We start from the raw sequence: 26,286 nt of genomic DNA, 5'->3' as shown, positions 1-26,286 counted from the left end.
TACCAGTACCAGAGGGCACAAAGGCACCCAGCCGAGTAACAAATATTCCAACCTCTACCATAACCACTATCCTGGTAGGGTCTTAAACTCTAGCCAGCAGCTAGCAACTCATGAGATGAGAGCAGAGACAGCTGAAATAAATCCAACCCCTACTCCCAAAGGTATGGAGTCACCAACTAAATGCTGTATCTAGGGAAAAGAAACAAATACTTAACTTTGAATGAGGTTTGAAGTGATAAATATCTCACATGAGACATCTAAAATTTCTGAAGTGACCTGTACTTTGCCCCTTAAATACCACCACACTGTTAACTTTTAAGTAGGCCAAAACATCCATTAGGAATTGCCCAAGTTTTTATGGGGGAGAGTTAGGGGAAGACCATTCCCAACTCAAATTTCAAAGGAATAGTGAAGACAAAAATAAAGACGCATTTTGATCATGAGTTGTCCTTAATGAACATACAAGTTACATATTTATTCAACAAGTATTTGTTGAATGCCAATCACTGTGATAGACAATGAATACAAATAAGTCTTACAACAGGACTCCTGCAACAGAACTCTGTACTCCTGTACAAAGTTTGCAAAGCAATGGGATAGAATGGGGGCTTCCTTGACATAATCTGTTCTCAAGACAGATTGATACAGAGATAGAAAGCACATGCTTTGGGGTAGTTCATACCTGGATTTGAATTCCTACTGCTCCTTAGATGAGCTGGAGAAAATTACCTATTTTACACTTCAGTTCTCCTCGCCTACAAAATGGAGATAATGTAATCTACCTTTTAAGATTGCCAAGAGGATTTAAGGAAAATGTACAGAAAGCACACAGTATACTTGACCTGTAAGATCTCAAAAACTAGTAGGGGACATTACCAACAAGATAGTGATATGAGTAGTAAGTCTTTAGAATCAAAGAGATAAAATAAATGGATGTTGCCATTAAATATCATCATCATAAAAGCTAAAATGAAAGACTTGAACTGTGTATTAATTATTAATTAAGTATTAATTAAGTATTAATTCTTCTTGAATAACTTACGTCTCCCTACTCATCTTTCTAATACTTGATAAAAATCCCTACTCAGTTGTCTGTAATATTTTTATTTCCTGGGCTTTTATTATATAATAAATAATATATTATATAATCAGTGCCATATAATCTAGGATTCAATCATCTGATTTCCTATGCTTTAATTGTTTTTTTTGTACAAAGTTTCATCTCCCAAATTATATTGTAAGAGCTCACTGAAGACAGGGCAGGCAATAATATTCTGCTTATTTGCTAGAATGTTTTAGATCTTCAACAGATATATGACAGAACTGAATAGAAAAGACTTAAGTTTTAAGATGTGTCAATGTGTAAAAATGCAGGCTATTCTGAGCTGCCACTGTAAGCCCAAACACAAACATGGCGGTCTTTGTAATTGCTTCGTAAACTGGGAAACACTCTCAGGGTCAAAGCAGAAATCCTTCTTGATGCCTGCAAATCACCTCTGATGAGAAGCTTCTGGCCTTGAGGTTCCACACACTATGACAAAGACAGGCAGGTAGAGAACAAACTTTCTCCAACAATGCTTCAAGTTGAATTTCAACATGGAATCTCATTGAGTCTGCCGACGGCATTTTGAAAAGAATTTCATTAAATGTTGCTAACATGTCATAAGCTCCCTTAAACGGAAGGGTAATGGCTCATAACATTTGTAAGCTTTTTAATTTCATGGAATACGGGCAGCATAATCAGGACCTATTAAAGTCAATCAACTGTGCCAAGTGGGGCTACCTACCTTTGCTTTTGTTTCTATTTTCCTTGTGGGTACACCCTGTGGACCAAGAGGCAACAGTCCCAGTATCATTCTTTAAGGCTAATGCTGGTGTGTGATGTCCTGAACCTCCACTGATGAAACCATCACAGCAGCATTTGCATGCCTGGGATGAAGAGACACCTCTTGGGAAATGGCTTTTGGCTTCGGGCAAAGAGAGATTTCCCTTTCCATTTGCTTCGGCTCAGAAGGTGCAATTTTGGTAGGATTCAAAATCAGTCATCTGACAAATGTAACTGGAATTAATAAATAGAGATGACTCTAAGAAAATTTATTTATATTTTCAGTGACACAGTGGTGCCCAAACTATTACTCCTTCAAGACCAGTCTCCAGGTTTCTTCTACCAGGAAACCTTTAATTACAGTAGTGGCCATTTATAAGGGCTAAATTCCAGGCACTGTTCTAGGCACAATGTATATGTTTTCTCATTTAATTTTCAAAACAACTCTATGATGCTTTCAGCTATCCCAGATTATGTATAGAGAAACTAAAGTTTGAGACATAAAGTAATATGGCCCAAGTCACAAATCTAGTGAGTAGCAGAGCCAAGCTTTAAACCCAGTTTAAGTCTGACTCTAAATCATGGGTACTTTTCTTTCTTTTTTGTTGGCCATGCCATGCGGGGTGTGGGATCTTAGTTCTCCAACCAGAGATCAAACTCTTGCTCCCTGCATTGGGAGCACAGAGTCTTAACCACTGGACCGAAAGGGAAGTCCCTGGGTACTTTTCTACTATGCTATGTTGCCTTCACAATCACCCTGATGCAAGTCTTTCCTTGGGAATGCAGATATCTAGAGAGAGCTTCTTCATATGGGGACCAGAGGGTACCAGGTAGGGTGATGATCCAGGATAGCTGAAGGCTAGAGAGTCAAACAGGGAGAACTCACCCCACAGTCGAGGGAGAAAGCACACATCAAAGTTGGAAAAGCAGAACGGAGGGTAACAAACCACCTTAGGACAAGGCCACACACAGAAGGCTGATTTAGAGTGAGGACGGCTGGGAATAGGTCAGAGAATGGAGTAGGGGATGGGCTAGGGCAAGCAGGGTTACACTAAGACTGAGAACACATGGAAAAGTTAGGGTTCTACTTTTGTGCCCTGCTGGTTGCACAGGCAGGGCACATCTGATGGCTTGATGGAGTTGGGTAGGACCAGATAAGCTCATCATATAAATCTTTACTGCAAAAAACCCAGAATGATGGGCATATAGGTGGTGTCCAAATACAGTGTCTGCATTTAATCATAACTTATACAAATGATCAGGAAAACATTCAGCTATTCCCTAGGCTGCCATTAATGACTACTGCACCAAGAAAATACACTAATTAATAGTGTTACTCTGAATGACATGCACACCTACCATGATACCTGAAGGAGATGAAAGAAAAGTGTTCATCTTAAAAGAGGAAGAAAATTTTATCCAAGACGACTTGCTGCATTATGGGTATTACTGTATTTTTAACAATATTGCTAAGAAATGAAAAAAACAGTTCAAGAGATAAGAATGGTAGTGGGATCCTGTACATAACATATTTAAAGAACTTGTAAAAGAAGCTGAATTTAGAATGAAGAAGTCAGAATCCTTTCTTCAAAGGGGTTCCCAGGGGTAATTAAGCCCCGATGTCCTAAGGCATACATTATACATAATGAGTTAACTTCTCTTTTATGAATCTACAATGGTACTGGATATTTGGAGAAGTGGAAGAATTAAGAAAATGGTCACTTATATTTTCCATGTTCTGTAGTTTCAGTTAAGGAACTAGAGTTAACAAAGGCCAAGTCTTTGGAAATTCGGTATTTCTATAGGTTTTTATTACTTCACATTAGCCCCACTTTGGTGGGCTTAGAATGAGAAACCAGTAACTTGTAGTCTGAGGTTCTGGACAAAATCATATCTGCAGAGCCTAAGATCTCTGGAATATCATGATATTTTTCTGGAGTCAGACTTCATTAGCACGTGGATCTTTGATTATTTCCAGATAGATACTGTAATACAATTCTAATAGAAGGTATGACCAGAGAAAAGTAATGGCGTAGTGGGAGATGGTACAGTTTAGGGGATCTCTGGTTGGAATGGGGAAAAATTGGCCTCTACAGGAAGCTGTGACTGTGTGAGGCCTATGCAACTATAGAACAGAGCGGGGTGGGGAATGGCCAGAGAAGTAGCAATTGGCAAAAAAAAAAAAAGGAAGAAAGATGCTCTCTTCACGAAACTAGTAAGGGTCCTACATGTTTCTTTGGGTTGAAGGGAAAGCAAGTTAGACAAACAGCACAGACCAACACATAAATACTGTCTACTGTCCTGAGATAATACAGCATTCCAGTTAAGAATGTGTGTCAGCATGAGTTGGAATATTAGATGCATGTTTTTCCTTAACCCTTCTATTTGACTGCTTCTCTCTAAATGGAAGATCAAAATGATAGGTCCTTTCTAGTGATACTCTAAGGAATGAATGAAATAATTTTACATGAGAACTGTGGCTATTAGCTATTACAACATGAGGGTTTAATTTCATATTATTTTGATTCAAATTCAGCAAATATTTCTGAGCAATTACTATGGGCAAGGCCCTCTGTTAGGTGATTTAGAACCTATTAGTTCACTTGATCTCCAATAACAACAAATCCTTTAAGATGATTTAAAGTTAAAGATATTCCATATTAGAACAGCCAAACCCTCAGGCACTTAGCAACACTTTAACGTTTTCTAACCATTCCCCATTTCCTGGTTGCCATTTGCTAGTTATCTCAGGAAAAGAATGGTCCAGGCATCTGCAGAGCATCTTTTCTTCCTCTCCTTGGCTTAGCCTCACTGGTTCTCCTGACCATTACATTTACTCTACCAGGTTGTGCACATAAAGCCAGGGATACTATACTTTGTGGTGATGTAAGGACTTTACAAGGGTAATTTTAAAGACAAGTGCGCTTTTGGCCATAAGGGCCAAATTTAAAAATCAAAACCATGTAACATTACCGTAAGTCAACATTGCTGGATCCCGCAGGATCATGAGCCCTGTGTCGAGCTGTGGTGGAAGGAACCCTAATAGAAACAGTCCCCGTTTCCTTCACCCACTAAGAGAGAGCAACTGACCTGCACGATCCAAGACGTGTTGGCATCGGCCACCTTTTTATACTAACTCGGTTGTAATGTAGTCTTATCGTGTTTTCTTTTCATTAAACTTCTTCCTGTACCTCCCTAACCAGAGTGCTGCTAAGATACGGTCAAAGAAACACTTTGTGACTTAGCAAACTCTCTGTGGCAGCCATAGAAAGCATGGGGGTACATTCCACATCTCAGAAAACTCAGACGGTAAGACCAGTCCAAAAAATTCAAGACTGCTATAAAATAAATGAAAAACCTTGGTTTGTTAATAACTATAGTCAGAAACAAACATGGGGACTATATATCCATCCAGTGATATGACTAATTATGCATTGACAACTTAAAAATAGAGCCAGCTCCATTTCTCATCTATTAATGAGCTACTACCTAAGGATAATTCATCTTCCCATAAAATTCCTCTCATATTTTTTAATGTAACTGCCTGAGCCTTAATTGAGGCCTAAAAGCAATCTACACAGCTTGTTAGTAGAAAACTGCAATTATCGTACCATCTGTACTTGTCTGTTACTGTAGTGAGATGCCACTTTTTATTTCCATGATTCTGATGTTACAAAATGGAAGCTGTGGCTTACTAGGTGGAGAAATCCACCATACTGAACCAAGCAAGGAAAGAAACTGGGTAATGTGTTTGTCTTATTCTTTCCACATGGCGATTTTCATCACCATCTACCTCTCCCTCTTCAGCTCCCTCCAAAATGCAAAAAGGACGTCTGCAAAATATTTATCGGTCTTAAAAGTCTCATTTACTTTGTGGACCATTTGGTATTTGCCTGGAGGCAGAATCATTGCCGATAAAAACAGAATCATTCATGGAGATGGAAAGTCCCACACTCATAATTTAGGCAACTGCCATTTAAAACATCACTGGTAATAATTTACAGAGCAATGCGTCAAAAGGCTATGCTCAGCTGTTGGTGGAGATCACAAAATCAAAGAGTAAGTATTTGCTTATAATTTCACATGGCAAGGAAGTGTTTTTTCAGCCTCTGAAATAACATCTCCTGAGAAATGATCAGTGTTTTTTGACAATGAACAAGTTGTTTTTTTTTTTTAAATTAAGACTAACTACAACACACCCACAGCAATTACAAAGTGCTGGGTGCAGCAAGAGTTTCCAGGAGATGAGTAAGTTTTGATTGAAGCATTAAGAAAATCTTTTTTTTTTTTGCCAAGGCTTTAGGAGTGAAGAACAACAAAATATTTAAGAATGTATTAAAATGCCCTTCTTCCTTAAAGCTATAGATTCTCTCTCCATTACTCTCCCCCAATACTCAACAAGCATTATTGGCTGTGAGGTGCCACCTAACCAAAGTATTCCTACTTACTCCTACCATTTAAGGGACATAAACCAAATGACAATAGACTCTGGTATGTACTTTTCCATCTTCAATGTTATTTATGAAATAAGCGAGAAGCAGTCTCACATCACATAGTGGATGTTCCAGAAACCAAAAGAGTGAGAGGATGCTGACATGCCATAGTGATGATGAAGAGAACCTCAAAGATGTGAAGGGCTGGAAAGTGCTAATTTTGTTATCTTCACCTTTCCTGTCTGTAACACACAGCTCCATATTCTGGAGTTTCCATTAGCCTGTGGATGGCACAAATCAACTCTTAGAGCAGCACAAAAGAGCAAAGTAGGGAAAGATGGGCTTTCAGTACCTTTAGTACCACTTTTACCTCTTCCACCTTGTCTGTCCTGTTCCCCCATGGTCTCCCACCACATAGTTACTCACGTCATCATCTACATAACACAACACTCAGTATGAGGCTGATAAAGATACTTATTCAATCTAAAGCTCCTGTAAAAGAGAAATTTGTCTTTATCTCCCTACCTGAGAGGCTCTTAGAGAATCTTTGAGTTAGAAGGATCCTAAGAGAACAGTAATTTATTCAAAAAGCCAAACAATCAACGACAACAACAATTTGCTTTCCTTCCATATGAGAGGCACTAGTTAGAAACCAGGGAAACAGTGGTAAACAAAGCAAATAATACTAACAAATTTTAATAATCAAAAATTATCATACTGAAATTTTATATAGTGCTTTATACTCAAAGCAATATTCTACAAACAGTAACATTTACCTAATAAATTTTACATAATTATGTAAAATAAATTAACTCTTACAATCCTGTTATACGCTTATGAGGTAGTGCTGCTATTAGGCCCATTTTACAGATGAGGAAAACGAAGCGCAAAAAAGGTCAAGTAATTTGCTTGAGGTAACACAGATAGTAAATGGTGGAGCCAAGAATTAAATCCAGGGAGGTGGCATTCCAGAGCCTGCTCTTATACATCACTTAACAACTGCCTTTCTCGGTCCCTGCCATCATGGAGATTATGCAGTAATAATGGGAAGCAAACAGGTAAGTACATAAATATTTAGTCATTTAATATATACATATGATATATAAATAGAAAGTAATATACCTAAGTAATATGACATGATATAATATAATGGCAGAAAATAAAGCTACTAGGTAAGGGATATATTTTCAATGGGTGGGCAAGGAAGCTGTCCATCAGGAGATGCCATTTGAGCAGAGGCCTGGATGGAGCGACGCTAGGTTTTCATCCAGCCTGGTGTTTTCGGACTGTGGTGCATGGACCCCCCCGCCCAGGGCCTGGGCATCCTGTGGCTGATGATAGGGAGACTGGGTGGGCAGGGCAATGGGCTGCAGTGCCCCAGCCCCTGCCCAACCACAGGAGCTCAGCTTCCATCTGGTCCACATTTAGGGTTCCAAGTAAAATCTGACTTCAAAAAGATTCCATGGCTTTAAAAACAATGTTGTAGAAAACCACTGAGCATGCCCAACCTCTTTACGTCACAGACACACTGAGAGCCAAGAGGAACGACTTGCTCCAGAGCTTGGTGCTGAACCCAGCAGGACAAGAAGAGCATCCAGATTCCCCAACTTTGAATCTAGTGTACTTTCTGGAATACTGAACCATCAGCTGTAACTCTCCTCCCATTCAGTACATTGTGTTAATCGCTAGATGGTATAGACAAAAGGTTTTATCCAAGTGACTGTGCCTCTCTGTTTGGAAACTTCCTAACCAAACTCCAGGCTTATCAAGAATTGCACGCATGCTCTTGCCTGTCTCCTGTATTTATTAAAGTGCCCCTACCTCTGCCTCTTATTCTAATTAATATTTTTCTTGATCTTAACCTATTATATCTTTTCTTACTCTTAACCTATTATAACTTTTCTTACTCTGTCCCTGTACATATTTCTTACAAGCTACTGTACTTCAAATCCTTTGTGGAAATGTGTATGTGCATAAGGGGAAGGAGTACTTGCAGTAGGGGTTTGGCATGAATACAAATTTCTGAGTCTTCAAATAATTGAGATTCTAATGGTGGACCTTTGGTCACCACAGCAGACAAGAAAATTTGGGGTGCAGTCTACTTGCCCAATGGCCCTCAAACAATATAATTAGACATTCTCAACCTCATCTGAAGTTCAGACTTACCTCTTCTATGAAAACAACAGCTGATAGAGTTACAACTGAGACTTAACCGAAGTCCTCAGTAACTCGTGTATTTCCAGCATGATCTTCATTCAAGAAAAGCACACACAGTCAATTTTTCCAAAATTAAAGACAGAACAAAAACCCCATCAGCCCATTTTAATTCTAAGGCAACCAAAAACCTCTGAATAACTATCTCTGTTTCCCAGGATAAACAAAGAAAGGGACCAAAGGATTAAACACTGATCTATTCAAAGTTTGTGTGTCTGGTTTTTTCTTTTTAACAAAAAAAAGAAAAAAGCAAGCAGCTGCTTCACCCTGTTGTCCATGATAAATGATGACACGTAAAAAGACAAATATGTTTCAGGAATGGCAATCTGCTTCACAGTACAGATGGGCTTATAGATGACCCTTCCAATTTTTAATAATCTCCATAATTTATGTGTGAGCTAAGAAATGCAAAGATGCCTAGTGCGTGCCTTTGACTCAGTACAAATCACTTTTATTTACTTGGGCAATACTTCATGGTCCAGTTAACTTCTTAATTAAAGACAGCAAGATGCTCATGTTCCATGCAAGTGGCATGGAAAACACTGTTTTGTGTGCAGCGTGTTCAGCTGGGAGTTGAAGCTGAGGAGAAGACACCACGGCTTTCGGTTGGTTTCTAAACCAACCAGAGACACGGCTCCTCTCGTTGTAACTAAATTGTCAATGGAGCCTCTTCAGACAAAACTTGTGCTTGTCTGCCATCCTACATTACTTTATTTTGCCTCATGCCAAATCCAAAATTTCAACTTTCTTCCCCTTGTCTGCTTCTTCCCCAGTCATGCTCTGTTATGGTTAAAGGAAGAAAGACAAAAAAGAGGCATGTTCTAGGAGACTCAGGGTGGAGAATGGCCCTGCTGGGCCAGAACCTCAGCCTCCAGAAGCTCTGAGACTGCTATCTCTTGCCAGTGACCTTGTATACTATGTCAAAACCCACAGGAGCCAGACGACTAGGAGAAATTGGTGTAAAAGAGAGAGACACAGGAAGTGAGGAGCAGTGAGTCATGAGTGACTACGAATCCTAAGAAGTCAACCTAATTTCTGGACTCCTGCATGATGAGATAGATACATTCTCAATACCATAAACCAGGGGCTGTGCACCCCCAAGGGATTTCAGGAGCCCATTATATAAACAAGCTAAACAGATGGGGTATGAGACAGTGGTGACTGATGGATGCTGTGGCACAATGAAGAACAAATACGCATCTAAAGGAGGCCCCGTCTACTTAGCTCCAGTCCTCATGAATATCAAACCACTCTGCCAGATTTTCTGGAGGTTTTTTGGTGAGAATCAAAAAATATAGATTTTTTAAAATGTCAAATCTTCAGATATTTAAATATTAGAAACAAATTCACATTCAAAGGAAAACAATGTGTGAGGCACATAAACTGTATCTTTAGGCTGCATTCAGTTTGCAACTTCTGTCATAAGCCTTCATATCAATAGTTAACTTCATAGTGTATAAGGTGGGTCATTTGAATTACCTCGTTTAACCCTCACAGTAACTCGATAAAGTAGAGAATATCATCTCAGTGATTAGGTCAGCCATCATTAAGCTTAGTCCTCCTGCATTATCCACTGTTGTTTCCAGTTTCCTTTTTTTTAATGCTTTTGAATTCTCTCAGGAACTTAATATGCTTTGCAGTAAGTTATTCCCCATGAGAGGGAAATGGCCATGCATAACTCAACCTATCGTACTAAAGACAGTGTTATGAGAAAATTAATTACCACATACACTGTGTGTTGATGTGGAAGAAAATACTGCAATCCTGGATTTCAGTTCTGACTTTTGCTGGGCATAACTTGGGTAAGTTCAACCTCCTTTCTGGGCCTTAGGGCCCCATACATTAAATGAAGTCACTAGTCTAGTTGAATTCGTAGGGACTTTCAACTTCCAGCATAGATATGGCTTGTTAATTCAGGCTGATAGAATAAGTCTCAATTCACATCATACTAAAACCAAAATGGAATTTTAAAACACAGCTTTCCATAAGACAAAGAGATGATAGACATAAATGTGAAAATCCATGGTGAGAATGACCAGCTCAGAGTTTCAACAAGTATATAGCAGTTTCTCAACTTTCATAAACATTGACAAAATGGGATACCCTCAAAATCCATTTTATATGTGCAATTCAGGCTTTTCTAGGAACCAACACTCAGACTAGTGTTTATAAAGCACTGGCATATGTGTGCATTAATCTTTAAATATTTTATTATAGTTTGCTCTTTTTTTTTTGTATCATAAAATGAGTGAAAATGTCATTCCTGGATCAAAGGGTATAAACATTTTAAGGTACTTAGCATATATCAAAAACTATTTTTTCAGAAAGACTGCCAGTAATCTATGAGTGTCAGAGCCAGCAAAATTTTTAAGCAGAATAATGAGAAAAAAAGTAAGTTGAACATTAGAAGAGTGTAACTCAGTGAAAGAAAAATTGAAAACTAAAAGCTATTGAATATGAAATGGGTTTCCTAAGAGATTTTCACTGAGTTTATGATTAAGTTTGTGAGTTTATTATTAAGAAGACATGCAAGAAGAGGATGCAAGACCATTTGGTTCAAAGGAAGTTCAAACATCAGATGAGATTTGCACTACATGATAATGATGTAGATAGTGAAAAGTATTGTCCTTGAAATCAAATCATCATCCGCCATCATCAACATCATCGTCATCAAGACATGGGGGTGAGAGTGGGAATGACCATTTCTGGAACACTCATTTCATGTCAAGCTCTGTATTAAGTCCTTAAACACTATCTTACTTATTTACAGCCACCTGTGATATAGGTATTAATATCATCTCAGGTGCATAGGTAAGAAAACAAAATTTGCCAAGTTAAGAAACTGTTCAAAGATCACTCATCAGTCAAACAGTAGCACTGGTTGCCACCCAAATCCAGTGATACAGCACATGAGCTTGACCATGGTGTTATACTGTCTCTTGGTATAGACAACTTCTAAGAACCCCATTTACATATGATTTCATTATTCTATACACAGCTTTTTGGTAGGTAGAACATCTTAAAATATGTGAGTTTTTATCGACTAAAAAGTTTGAAAGACATATAAATAACCTTAAATTTTATATAATAATTTTCTATTTTATTCTGTTAAAGTAAACTCATTTTTGTATCCCTCCTACAACTTTTCTTTCTATTCTCTTCTCTCCTAAGCTTCTAAGTTCAATATAGCAATGGGCTAGAACCCCTATACCCACCCCATGTATAGTTTGAGGGGAGTATGGAGATAAATGCACTGTGCAACTTCCCCATTTCTGTAGGCCTGGCACTAGTATGTGGTCAATAAATGCTGCTTTCCCTTCTCTTGTCACTTCACATTAAGTTATGCAAAAGCACCATCTAGTTCCAGCATCATGGGAAGCAAGGGAAGATGCCTCTCTGAAGAAGCAGGGATCTGCCACTTTTGTCCAAAATGATATTTTGGGATGAAAGGTCTCCTAGCACTCATGCATTCAATCTATCTACTAGTAGCTTCTGTCAAAAATTTGTAGTGGTATTTTGCAATTATAAAGATGCCTACCACACTGAAATGGGATTTAAATATAGAGTTTTATGGCATTAAATCCCTTAACTTTACAAATTTCTGTGCTAACGCATTCAAGTAGAATGACTAGGGACAGGCTGATCTTTGGATGTAATGGTAGAATATTTAATTTAGTGTGTCCTTTTCTATCTCTTTCCTGAGTGGCATGATACTTTACCACTTAGAAGCTATGCATCCATGTAGTTAAAGCTAGAGAATCCCAGGGCTTTCATTCAATTCCCAGATGGGAGTTTTTATAGAGATGAACATTTTCTCATTAATTTATCTTCCTAAGAGACTGCTATCACACTAATCAATTTGTAGTGACTTTACCAAGTTTGCAACCTTCAATAATGAAATGGATACTGTATTGAACATACTGTGGATTGCTTAAACAATCTCAGCTCCTCTCGGATCAATGAAACTCAAAACCCAAATGAAGTCAAGTGTTGCTTCATTAGTTATCTTCACTTAGAAGAGCTGTGTAATCTTGTTCACTGGACGCTGATCTCTTTTCAATGGGAAAAACAGAAGGAGACACCCCATGAAAGAGAAACAGCTGTGACCCATGGCAAAGTAATAGTGCAGATAATTCTACAGAGAAGAATCTTCCAGAGGTGGCATGTAAGCAATGGTCAGGTAACGTCAGAAAACAACAACAACAACAACAAAACAGTAAGCTGAAGATGCCAGAGTAGGGAATGGAAAGCTACTACATGTGAGGTTCTCATAAGCATCATGTGAGGCTATGATTCAAGAAGCATGGCAAATTCTACTGGTTACCTGCTCACCAATCATTCCCTCTACCGTCTTTGCTCCCAGAACCCCAATTTTGTTCAGCAGACAATAATCCCTGTGTTTGAGGGAAGGAGAGCCCTACAGACTAAATCCCTGGCTTCTAATCTTGTTCTTTCGCCTTAGTGAGAAGTTTGGATTTTATTCTAGGTATAATGGGAAGTTAACAGAGAATCCTTTGCAAAGGGGTGGAGAGACTTGATATTTGAAAAGACTACTTTGGCTACATTTTGGATGATGAGGCTAAGAGTGAAAGGCAGCAGAGACAGAAGAGGTTATAGCAATGGTGCAGGTGAGAGAGGATGGTGGCTTGAACTGGGGGGTGCCATGTGATGGAGAAGAGTGGATGGATATGGGCACATGTTTCAGGTAGAGGCCACAAGACTTTCTGGTGGATTTTAACATATATGCATATCTGCATGTCTTCTTTTCTTCATTTAGAACACATTTATTTTGTTATCAGAAACATATAAGGCTAAAAGCTTTACGCATTTGCCATTTATTTTTTGAAAGGAAAAATACTTTCTGAAGAACACTGAAAAAATAGTGAATTTTAACCCTTTAATTTTCTTTAAACAAGGATTTGAAAGCCTTGGATTTAACTCACTGCTTTTTCGATATTAAAGTAAGTTTTTCATGATCATCATTACTTTTTAAGCTTCTAATCAAGTGTATCTTTGACTTGGGATCAGATGACTACTGATTTTCAGATAGGCTGGCTGACATATTTTCTAAGAGTCCAATTCCTGCATATGGGCCTAAGAGATATACCAGGTACCCTTTTTCAAGTCTTCTGAGACACGTGTCTCAATTCCTTTATATGACTATGATTCTCCACCAAGGAAACGTATTTCGGGATATTTTACTTAACACATATCAACTATTCTACCCATGATCTTAAAATCTGCTCTCTTGTATCATATGAAATCTAGCCTGAGCATTTACACATTTATGGAAATATCGCTAATATAGGTTAGAGGGGTTGGCAAACTACAGCCTGCAGCCTATTTTTCTGTGGCCCTTGAGATAAAAATGGGTTTTACATTTTTAAAGAATTATAAAAAAGAAGAAAAATAAAAGCTGAAAATATTTACTCTCTGGCCCTTTACAGAAAAAGATCCAACACCATAAGAAAGAAATGACCAGTCCAAATTAGTGAGATAAACTAGTTTAATACTAGTTTATAATAATACTCTTGGTACTTTAAGCCAACAGGCTACAGGTTCCCCATTAAATTTCATAACTGGGTGGCTGAAATAATTTGCTCTTCTTGCTGATTTTAACATCATGTCTCCGTCCCTTTCACCAGGCACAGAAGAAAGTAAACTTACTGGCAGTTCAGTAGTTGCACTCAGTTTAATGCAATTCAGTAGTTTAGATAGCACTCAGATAAAATTACCCACTGCATCAAGTTGCTGAATTTCATTAATTACATTAATCGATGCACACAATACAAATGATGCTTTGGGGAACTTCCATGTTATTCTTTGCTCACATGTGGACGTGAACCAGTCCCAGGCAGAGCAAATACATTAATAATCCTTTTCAACCAGCATACTTCACCACCCCACCAAAAAGCAAAATTGAAAGCCAAAGAACAACCAACCCAAAAATATACTCAAAAACAAAAATTAATTTTGATAATATTGGTTAATAAAATCAAGGTGTCTAGGAATCACTTCCATCATGACTTTAAAAAAAACAACAGAATGAGAGAAGGAGCTTTGGTAGGACGCTGTGGTTAACAGAACTTTAGAATTGGATTTCCTGAGTTGAAATCCTTGCTCTACTGATTCATAAGAACGTGGCTTTGGACAAACTACTTCTCTAAGCCTCAGTTCTTCAATGTGTAAAATGAAGGCAACAATAATCACCACCCCAGTGGACTAATCTATGAATTACATTAGATAATGATAATCCATCAAAGCAGCAAAGTGCATGGGACAGAGCACACACTCTACTGTGATCATTTAAATACCATTTCTGAGCATAGTTGTAATATATTAAATTGATTCTAATCAACCTTGGCTACATTGTCCAAATTCTTCATAAAAAATAAATTTCTAGCTCTTTAGGACTATTTCTAAATATGCCTTTGAAATACCTGACAATTAAAAGCAATAGCAAGACTTTCTTGGATTTGTATAGTACTGAAGGCATTTCCGCATTTATTTTCTTGTATTCTTTGCAGCACAATCTAGGAAGTTTGTTAATAAAGGTTATCACCTTCTATTTGGCAGGGATGGAAAGAGGCTCAGAGATGTCATCTCATTTGCTACAGTACCACGGTGGTGATTACACTCAAGATTTCATATTCCAAAGCATCTCACTTACCTGCATTGCCACCCCTGCCCCCAACCTTCTATACTCAGCTAACGGCAAGATAATTTTCCCCAGATTTAGATTCCAGAGAAAGAACAATTCCTTCTTCTTGCAACAGAAACTTACTGGTCGGGACTGGATTTCTTTGGCGTAAAGAGGTTGCAAGAATTCGGAGTCTCCTTCTAGCTTTAGACCTTTTTCTGTGATTCTCAAGTTTCCCATTCCATCCTGAAAAAGAGGCACAGAGATAACATGGAAAATTCGATTAGCCCAAATTTCAAAATACCTTAGGTTTTCAAAAATTGAAACAAAATGATTGTCTTCTTCTTTTTTTTTGAGAAGGTAGAATCAGGGGGGCTCCAAATGAAGACATGATATACTAGGAGGCATTTTTCAGTGTGATTATGAATATTACCCTCTTTGTTCACTTATTCTGAGAAAATCTATTCCAAGCAATCTTGAAAAACTGAGCAAATTCTCCAAAGAAGCAAAATGTAAGTAATGCCCTCTAGTCATTCACTAGCACAGATGAAGGAGGCCCTTTTGACTAGGCAGTGGCAAGAGACTGGAGGCAGGAGATGAGTGGGGAAAAGAGAAAAAGATGATTTCCCAGGTTAAAGTAAAAGATCCAATTTCTGAAACTATGCAGAAATGACAAACTGGCAGTCTGTTGGTCTAATTCAACCTATGGACATGGTGTCTTTGGCTCACAAAATATTTAAGGAGTCAAATTATTTACTAATATTTTAATTAATATTTTATTATGCAAATATTAAAATACATACAAAAGGACATGAAAATAGAAAGGATAAATAGCAAACACCTATGTAGCTGTCATTCATCTTTAACAATTACCAATTTATGGCTACTCTTATTTACTATAGCTACTACACCCACCTCCTTTGGTTAAATATAACCATAATACCATTACCACACCAAAAAAATAAATAAAATCATTAATAAATATTATCAAATACCCAGTGTCAATGTACGAATCTCAATATTTTTCTCTCTTTATATCTGCTTGTTTGAATCAAGTTCCCTATTGCAACTGGTTGATACGTAAAATACTAGGTCATCTCCTTAAATCTCCTCAGTCAGTCAATTTCCCTCTCACACATCCACACACATAAACATGCTTTATTTGATATATAAAACATCATTTTTCCAATAGCACTTCCCATAGTTTAGATTTGCTGAACATTCCCATAATTTCATGTCATGTGTTCTCTGTCCCCTGCATTTTGTGTAAGTCAACAGATCAAGAAGCTTGATAAGATTCAGGCTCAGTTTTCTAGAAAGAATACATCCTAGGATGGAATATATTAGTTTTCTATTGCTACCATCACAAATAACCACAAACGCAACAGCTTAAGACAGCACAAGTTTATTATCTGTATGTTAGAAGTCAGACTCAGGGCTCAAAGGGGGAAAATCAAGGTGCCAGCGGGGCTGCCAAACTCCTTTTAGGAGGCTCTAAGGCAGAACCTACTTCTTGACTTTTTCTGGCTTCTAGAGGCTGCCCACATTCCTGGGCCTGTGGCGCCTTCCATCTTCAAGGCAGCAATGGTCGGTTGAATCTTTCTCACATCCAGTCACTCTGACAATGAATCATCTGCCTCCCTCTTTCACTTTTAAGGACCCTTAAATTTCACTGGGAACACCAGGACAATCTCTCTATTTTAAGATCACCTGATTAGCAACCATTATTCCATCATAACCTTAATTTCCCTTTGTCATGTAATGTAACATATTCACGGGTTCTGAGATGAGGAAATTGATGTTTTTGGGGGGGGGCATTTTTCTGCCTACCACACGCTCGATCAGGACGCACTGAACATCTTTTGCTGTGATGTCATCAGCCACTGGTGGTCTCTGCCTAGAGGATCCGTTATTTCACTAGAGATTTCAAACTGGTGATAAAATAATTATTTCTTCTTAATTTATTAGCTGGGATATTCTATCAAGAGAAATTGCATGTCATCAACTATATGTTTACCCTAAATTATAGTTTATATAGGAACTTGATAGATGTTTGATTTTTCCTCCTTTATTGATTAACAAAGGGTCTTTGGGTCTTTGTTGCTGTGAGCGGGATTTCTCTAGTTGCGGCGAGTGGAGGTTACTCTTTGTTGCGGTGCGCGGGCTTCTCGTTGCGGTGGCTTCTCTTGTTGTGGAGCACGGGCTCTAGGCGCGCGGGCTTCGGTAGTTGTGGCTAGCGGGCTCTAGAGCACAGGCTCAGTAGTTGTGGCGCTCGGGCTTAGTTGCTCTGTGGCATGTGGGATCTTCCCGGATCAGGGCTTGAACCCGAGTCCCCTGCATTGGCAGGCGGATTCTTAACCACTGCGCCACCAGGGAAGCCTTTTTTTTGTTGTTGTTGAGGGGATTGGAGAACGCTTTATCAGAGGGAGTAAAGTGCAGGCAGCATCTCGGGCACTTGGTCTGGATGCAGACCAAGTTGAAGACTTGGTCTTCAACATATTGAACTGGTTACCTAATATTCTCCAAAGATAACCCATGAGGTTTTTATTTTTAAAAATATCATTATGAACATTTTGATTTGTTCATCCCAGTGCAGTTTTTATTCCTGTTGAAGTTCTAACTGTTCTACTCCTGCTCAGTGGGGGCCTCTTCAAGTCCTTTTACTATGACCCAGTAGTCTTTAACGGTCCTCTTGCTTCTGGCATGACAAGATGTTCCAGGGTTATCTTACATATGTCCTGCCCCAGGCCTGGAACTAGCCATTTCTTATAAGAACTTGGGTTCATTTTAGTGGGAAATGGTACTTAGAGACCACAAGCTGAGAGCTTTGGGTGCTCCTTGCTACTGGATTGGCCCTTGTTTATGTGAACAGAGCTAGAAAATAAATTGTATATGTTTTAAATGGAATATACCATAAGTTCACATGAAATTTCAATTCAAACTCAGGCCTTGAAGGTTTTCATTTAGCCTCATGGATCTTACAATGTTATTACCTTTCTTCCATATCAAAAAATCCCTGTTTTTAATAACACCAATATGACTACTCATTTGATTTAACCCACAAGACGCAAAGAGCAGTGTCAGAAAAACCAATGCCACTACCATACTAACATTATGATTAAGAAAAACAATTTAAAATTTGCCTTTAAAATAAATCTTGAGTATGTACTATTAGGAAGGTATAGTCAAATGGCTGAGTTTTAAAGTCGTTTGAAATAATTCTGTTCTGAATGGTCATGCCACCAACCTCATGTCCAGTTAGGTTCAATTGTTTCATCCCCCCCAACCCACTTCAGTGTTTCATGACTGCTTTTTTAAAGTCTTACGTTTTGTTATAAGTTTGCAAAGTATTTAGATGGAACCAAAGTCAAATCTATAAAGCAAGATATATTCAAAGAAGTCTAGCTTCTGTCCTTGTTTCCCCATGTTTTTTTTTAAATTAATTAATTAATTAATTTATCTTTTGGGTCTTCGTTGCTGTGCGCGGGCTTTCTCTAGTTGTGGCGAGTGGGGGCTACTCTTCGTTGCGGTGTGTGGGCTTCTCATCGCGGTGGCTTCTTTTGTTGCAGAGCATGGGCTCTAGGCACGTGGGCTTCAGTAGTTGTGGCACGCGGGCTCAGTAGTTGTGGCTTGCGGGCTCTAGAGCGCAGGCTCAGTAGTTGTGGTGCACAGGATTAGTTGCTCCGTGGCATGTGGGATCTTCCCCGACCAGGGCTCGAACCCGTGTCCCCTGCATTGGCAGGCGGATTCTTAACCACTGCGCCACCAGGGAAGTCCCATTCACATGTTTTTTCTTCTCCAAATAAGGGTAAGGGTGTGTGTGTGTGTGTGTGTGTGTGTGTGTGTGTGTGTGTGTGTGTATGTGTGCGCGCGCGCGTATCTGTATCAGTCAGGGTTCTCCAGAGAAACAGAGCTAATAATATGTCTGTGTATGTATGTATGTATGTATGTACACACACATGCATGCACACACATTCATTCATTCATTTTACGGAATTGGCTTAGGAAATTAGGGAGGTTGACAAATCCCCAGATCTGCAGTCAGCAAGCTGGGGACTCAGTTTAATTAAATGAATCATATATTATATATATGTGTGTATATATATATGATTTAAAATATATATAAATAGATAAAGCAAAATAAAATATAATAAATATGTAAAATACATTTAAAAATTTATTCCTACGTTTTCCCCAAAACATTTGAAAATGAAAAGATCTGAAAGAAAAATCCAGGCTTTCAGCATCTCATGACAACTGAAAGCCACGGCCAGTCTGAGCCTGCCTTCTCACATGGCCGCCATTGGCTGGAGGTAAGTAGCAGCCTGAACCATATGCTCTCCAGCTCACCACAGTTTTCACCCAGCCTATTTCACTAAGCTACATTTTCTCAGACTCCTGAAGCTTCTCACTTGAGCCTATCATGTCTTCTCTCCAGCACTGCCATGTGCTCTGTACCTCAATACATTCAGTATAGACACAACATGGCTGGCGCAGGGGAGGGGCTTTGAATGACCAAGTGGAGAACGGGCATTTTCCTCCTTTTTTCCTTTATAACAGCACTTCAGCCTATGGATGAGAACAGAACTTTCCAGTCAATATTGTTCTTTCATGGATAGCAGGTTATCTATATATTTCTATTTTTGTTACTTGTGGGGACATTTCTGCCGAGAGCCCTAGACTGGGCATTTAAACCTAGTGTGAGGGACAGTATGCTGGAGGGCATGTCCATATCACAGTAGCAGCAGGTAGTACCCACAACAAAGGGAAAAATATCCACCCAGCACCCCCCTACACACAAAGACTATATCAATTATTATGTTTTGGGTTATTCTTGATGATTTCCATTAGTTGGACCAGCAGATCTTTTCACAGAAATGTAACAGAGAAGAACAAACTTGACTCCATATTGAATCTATTCCTTTAGCTCTAACCCTTGTGCTCTGTTGCCTGTGCTTAGTCCTGCTGGCTCTGCACCTTTGTAAAAGAATGCTGCCTATAGCCTGAAATACATGGGATAGCCCATTCTCAAGGCTCTGATCTCTAAAGCTATAACATTTTTCCATTCATATAAAGATAAAAAGTTGCAGAACAGAAAATAACAATTGTCTTGATAGAGGTTTATAGGAACATTGTGACCAGACCCACATGGACAGCTGCAAGAACAAAGGATTCCTGCATCAAAAAGTTTGCAACAAGCAGCCACACTCCCTTCTCTTTTAGTATAAAATAAGCTTGCATTTTAACTCAGGTAAGAGGGTTCTTTGGGACACTAGTCCACCATCTTCGACTGGCTTTCCAAATAAAGTCACTATTCCTTGCCCCAACAACTCCTCTCTCTCAATTTCTTGGCCTGTCGTGTGGTGGCAGTACAAGCTTGGACTCCGTAACAGAAACACATCCTAAACCCGACATCTATAAGTAAACTAAACTGGTTTATTTTTTGTGATGTGTGTTTATCAAACAAACAAGAACTCCTAAATATTTTTAAATAAAAGATTATATTTGGGGTAATTAGCAACCTGATGTCAAATAAATCTCCTTCCCCTCTTGCAGTACACACATGAATCCCCTATTCTTAGTATTTATTGATGACTTACTATGTGCTGATTACATACTATACTCTGTGCTTTTCATGCTTTAATCTCATTTTCTTTATTGTTACTGAAACTACCATGCTACTTCTTGAATTTAATCATAAGGAAATAATCATATAAATGTGGAAGTATCTGCCTATAGAGTTGTTCATCACCGTGTCATTTTATAAAATAAAAAAATATGAAAACTTAGAAACTAAAAGTTTCATGTAGAAAGGGTAAATATGCTATAACGGAATATGATATAGCTCTTGCAGAGGAACATTTAAGAACATAGATGAATATTCATAATCCATTATTAAGTGAAAAAACAATTAACAAATGAATATATATGTATATTTCATGCCACTCTTACATAACTATATATACATATTCATATACATACATACAATCATACATGCACTTAACAGGAAAAATTCTAGAGGAAATTTCCTAGGAGAAAAATTCTACAAAAACATAATCTTAAATGTTAAGGTTAACTATTTTTGCATGCCTAAAATATGAGTGCTTTTTATTTTCTTCTTTTTGCTTTATCTGTACTTTATAATTTTCTGTAATCACCTTTTATATTTTAAAAAGTTATAAAACATTTTCACTGATTTATTTTAAAAATCAACCTTTATCAAAAATCTAAACTATGTCATATACTAAATGCTATACTTATATTATATCATGTCATCTCCTCAATGATCCTATGAGATACTCATTATTTTCCTTATTTTACACATGAGAAAATTTACTGGTAAGTAACTCACTCACAATTACACAGCTAGTTAATGACAGAATCAGGAATTTAAACCCAACACTTTCTAATTCAGACTATATGCTCTTACTCATTATTCTAACCCAACCTAATGTATGCAAAAATAATATATTTAAGGTATCTGCTGGATTTCTTAATGCCACTTTGATGTTCACTTATTTGGTCAGTGTGCTCAGCGATTACAGAGAGGGTGATCTCCAACCCCAAGACTAACGCCATCCATTCTCATGGTCAAACACCTTTGTTCCACCTTCCCAGAGTCTAAAGGCTTTTTATTACAACCCAACTGCCTCCCATGCCCAGGACCATGAACAGAATGAATCACCTGCCATTTCTGGAAAGCCGACTGTGTGCATAAGTACGTGCTGTGAGCCATGGGGAGGGAGAAAGAGGGACGGTCCCTCCAGCCCGTCCTCCGAGCTGTTTATAACACAGGTGGCAGATAGCCAAAGAATAGTCAAGGCGATACAAGCAGCAACATTTGAGAAATGCTCATCTAATCCAACAGTCAATTAACTCCTTTGTAATAGTAATTTAACCTTTGCTTCAATACCATTTTTTGTAAGAAACTCACTACCAATTTGCCAAATGCCTTTCATTTCTTCCATTTATAGACTCTTCCCACTCTTGTGCCTCATCACTTCATTTTTCCACTTTCCGTCCCAGCCCCTAGGTCTGCCCAAGGTATGGTGGGAAAGGTCTTTCAAATAGTGTCAATTATTATGATTAGCCTCTATTTCCAAAATATAATATAAGGCAGACTATAGTAGCCAACTAAATATGTTCTCACATTAGAATCTCTTTTACAGCTCTGCAACAATCAGACTGGATTGGATTCACATTGAAACAGCTTGAGAACAGCCTTATTTAAAACCATTCCACCTTTAAGTGCATAAGAAGCTATAGGTATTATTAAGATAGGAGTTTTAGGTCAGTTTTGAAACTTCCCTCCCAGTAAGATGCAAAAGAGGCATTTAGAAGATTCACAGTCATTCCCAAGGTAATTAGAAAGAAATAGACCATTTTTTTTCTCTTCAAATGGTAAGACTTTATTCTTCAAGGCAAGCATGAAGATTCTAGCAGCTGGCTAGCTGGCTTCACTGAGCCAGCACTGTCCAGCCAGTGGTCCCAAAGTCTACAAAGTACGCTTGGGACAGAAGTGGGAAACCAGGGACCCACTGTCATCCCAGTGAGGGTAGGATCTCTGCTGTCCTGTATAGTGCCTACCCCCAGTCCAGCACACAGGAGTTTTCACAAACATACAAGCAGCAAATCTCATTATTTTGCAAGGCCAAAGTTAGAGGGGTCCCCTGTAAGCTCTTCTGGGGGAGACAGGGCCTGGGGGCAGGGGCAGAGGTGGGTGGAATCTAGGGAGAATCTCCCTCTGGGCTGGTCCAAGGATGATGGCATTTGCTCTTTATTCTTTATCTGGGCCAGACTGTCTGGTTGGTTGTTTCAAATGGCCAGTTTTCTGCAAGATGAGTCTAGTATAAATACAGAGATTTCAGAGTGGCAGGACGATAGACTGAAATATTAATTTGTTTCTTTCTTCATATCTCTCAGGCCGGACCCCAGGCCCTTCCATCACCATTTCAAATAGGTTCTCGGGCTTTGTAATTACGTGGCTTAGAGATTTTGAGAGCAAAGAAGCAGAGGCAGCCTGAAAGCCATGAGGTTTCTTATCTTTTGTAAAAGGTAACTCTCATTAAATGCACTGTGCCAGGCATGTTGGGCAGGAAGGCAAGAAGAAGAGGAGATATATTTCAACTGGGGATGCACAAGAGATCTGTGGTTACCATGAGTTCTAGAGACTATTTGCCCTGCCAGTGTCCGTAGGAGGGGTTAGGACCACAGAGGGAAACGGCTGCAGGGCTCCAGCCTCTCCAAATTTTTCCTTTTCCAGGAGTGGCAGAGAGATCCCTTTTCTAGACCTAAAGGGACCACAGTTCTCCCAGCCATTGCCAATGAAAAACAGTGACTCGTGTTCCCAAGGGCCTTCCCATTAGTGCTGGGCAAAACAATGAGGTGTCCAAAAAATCCTGAGTGCGGTGGGATGCCCTGCTGGTCCTTGTGGGCTAAGGGCTGAGAATGAGTATTTGCTCATTTAAAGAAAGTGTTATTTCTTCCTCCTCTCATTTTCCTGCTGCATCAGCATCGAACAGGTTTTAAATTCCATCAGCATATTTTCAAGCTTGAAGTAATGACAGGTTCTATTTTAGTAAGCAGGTCTCAACATGAGCTCTTGCTGGAGCAGTTTTAATGGAAGGCATTACTTGGTTTTGATCAGAGTGAAACAATTGTATCTATACACAGATTGCTTCAGCAGGCGAGCTTCAGAAGGGATGGGATTTTTGTTGGCTATACTCTCAGTTCCTACAACATTGCTTGGCTCATAGTACGTGCTCAGCAAATACTTGGGAAGTGTTAGAATGTCTTCATTCCAAATAAAGCTGCATTTTGAAAGGTGTACTGTGGGAATTACAAAGATGTTAAACCCTAGGTCTAGCCCTTGAGCAGATTCCAAAATATTACAGCAAGCGTTCTCAACCAGGGTGATACAGTCCCCAACGGGTGAAAACTGGTGATTGGGGGAGGGTGAAAAAAAATCGTACTCTTTTTATGTATGAAGCACAAGTATGCTTATGTATAGAGTACATACACAGCATATTTGTAGAATTAAAATTTCATGGCAGGGGGTGTGGAACAATTAGGGGAAAAATGTTCTAAAAATGCTCTCAGGGGAAGGGGCGGCAATAATGAAAAAAAAAAAGCTGAGAAATATTCCACCAGAATGTTATAGATTTTGAGACTGCTCCAACTTTTATATATGAAAGGTCTTTAATCTAGAAATGGTCACCTCCGCCATTCACATATTGAATCATCGTCTCTGTAGCTCCTCAGCCTGTAAAATGTAACAGCATGGTAGCAGCACAGGTAAAGAGCAACCTCCTTAATGTAATATTTAACACCTTCTTCATCTGGCACCTGCCACTTCTCCAGCCTCATTTCTTGTCAGCTTCCCTTCACTCTGTCACAAAGCAGGCTAGCAATTTCCCCAAATTCTTTCCCATTTTGAGTCTTCACAAATGTCCCTCCCTTGGCCAGCAATGCTCTTCCCAACTTTTCTGCCCCTTTCTCCAGTCCTTTGGTTCTGGTCAGATGTCCTTTATGGGTCTGGGGTCCTTCTCTGAGGTGCCCTCACACTTTACGAGCACCTCTGTCATAGCATTTATCACATGGCAGTACAACGATCCATTGACATCTGTGTCCTTCCTCTCGACTTCAAATTCCTTGAGATGAGGGATAGTGTGTCACTCATTATTCAATCTTCTGGGCCAAGTACACTAACTGTAACTAAGTGTCTGAGTGTAAGAGCAAAAAAGAAATAAGCTAGAGATTGTTCAGAAAGTGTACATTAATGCAAATTGAAAACAATAATAAAGCTACCATTTCCATAAGCACTAAGCAGAGCACTTGACTGACACATCCATTAATCCTCACGATAACTCTAGAGGGTAGGCACTGTTAGCCCCATTCCACAGTTGAGAAAATTGCTGCTCGGACACCCCAATGGCCTAACTGCAAAACTTAAGTCCTTCACCACCACACTCTATGCTGCACAGTTAAGCTACAACTGTTTGCCCAGCCCTGTGTTAAATGTGAAGTGACGAGGAATGAAGATAGAATCCCTGCCTTCTAGGAGCTTCTCATCTAAAGGATAAAACATGAGTAACACACATAGTGGCAAGAATGTGGAGATACAGGAACTCTCATATGCCACTACTGGGAACACAATGTGGTGCAGGCACTTTGGAAAAGGGTCTGCCTGTTGAAAAGTTAAACACAGAGTTACCATATGACTCAGAAACTCCACTCTTAGCTATCTGCTCAAGATAAATAAAAACCTATGCTCACACAAAGTCTTGAACATAAGTGTCCATCATAGCAACATTCTTAACAGTCAAAAAGTAGAAACAACCCAGATGCCCACCAACTGATGAATATATAAAATATTCTATATCTGAGCAATGGAATACTATTTAGCAATAAAAAAGAAACAAAATGATCCATGCTACAACACAGATAAACCTCAAAAACATTATGCTAAGTGAACGAAGCCAGACACAAAAAACCACATATTGTATGAGTCTGCTTATATATAATGTCCAGCGAGGCAAATTCATAGAGGCAGAAAGTAGATTAGTGGTAGTCTTGGATTAGGAGTGAGGAGTGACTGTAAAACGGCCTAAGGAATTTTACTGAGATGACAGAACTGCTCTAAAGTTGGAATGTGGTGATAGTGGCCAAACCAGTAAATCTACCAAAAATCATTGAAATCACACTTAAAAGTGTGAATCTTAAAGTGTGTAAATTTAACCTTAACAAGTTTGTTTTTTTTTTTTTAAAAAAAAGAGTAATAGACATGCACTGATGTTCCAAGAAAAGAGAAATCCAGTTCAGGAAACATGACATTATGTGCTTTGGAATTCCTGAAATCAATAAAGACAATGGGTTCAGAGATGTGTGCTGGGGGAAGAGGTAGCAGGTTTGAGAGGGACCTGGTAAGAGACAACTCTATTATTTGTCCATCCCTGGTGTGGAGTGATAAGAGGAGGATGCTGGCAAGCATCAAGTTCTGTTCCCATCAAGGACCAAGCCGGGGAAGGAGGAGTAGTGTGAAGGAAGACAGAGCTGCGTTAGACCCAGGAAGTGTTTTGCGATCAAGTCAACTACATTGAGGGATAGTCTAGGAACGTAGCTACTGATCTTCTTTTCCAGGGAGCATTAAAAATCAGGCCATCATCAGAGCTGGG

The 26,286-nt window shown here is 39.0% G+C and overlaps 1 protein-coding gene across 1 annotated transcript in view; it reads right to left on the bottom strand.

Annotated features, from left to right (window-relative positions):
* Window positions 1-26,286, bottom strand: part of SGCD (sarcoglycan delta) — a 407,112-nt gene that overhangs the window by 205,906 nt on the left and 174,920 nt on the right. The window contains exon 3 of the mRNA XM_061188369.1: window positions 15,257-15,358. Coding sequence (XP_061044352.1) covers window positions 15,257-15,358 — 102 coding nt within the window. The remainder of the gene's footprint in view (window positions 1-15,256; window positions 15,359-26,286) is intronic.

This window comes from Eubalaena glacialis, chromosome 4, assembly GCF_028564815.1.
Source record: "Eubalaena glacialis isolate mEubGla1 chromosome 4, mEubGla1.1.hap2.+ XY, whole genome shotgun sequence".
NCBI classification, from domain to species: domain Eukaryota; kingdom Metazoa; phylum Chordata; class Mammalia; order Artiodactyla; family Balaenidae; genus Eubalaena; species Eubalaena glacialis.
Note: the sequence above shows the minus strand (reverse complement) of the source record. Positions and strands in the feature narration are given on the sequence as shown.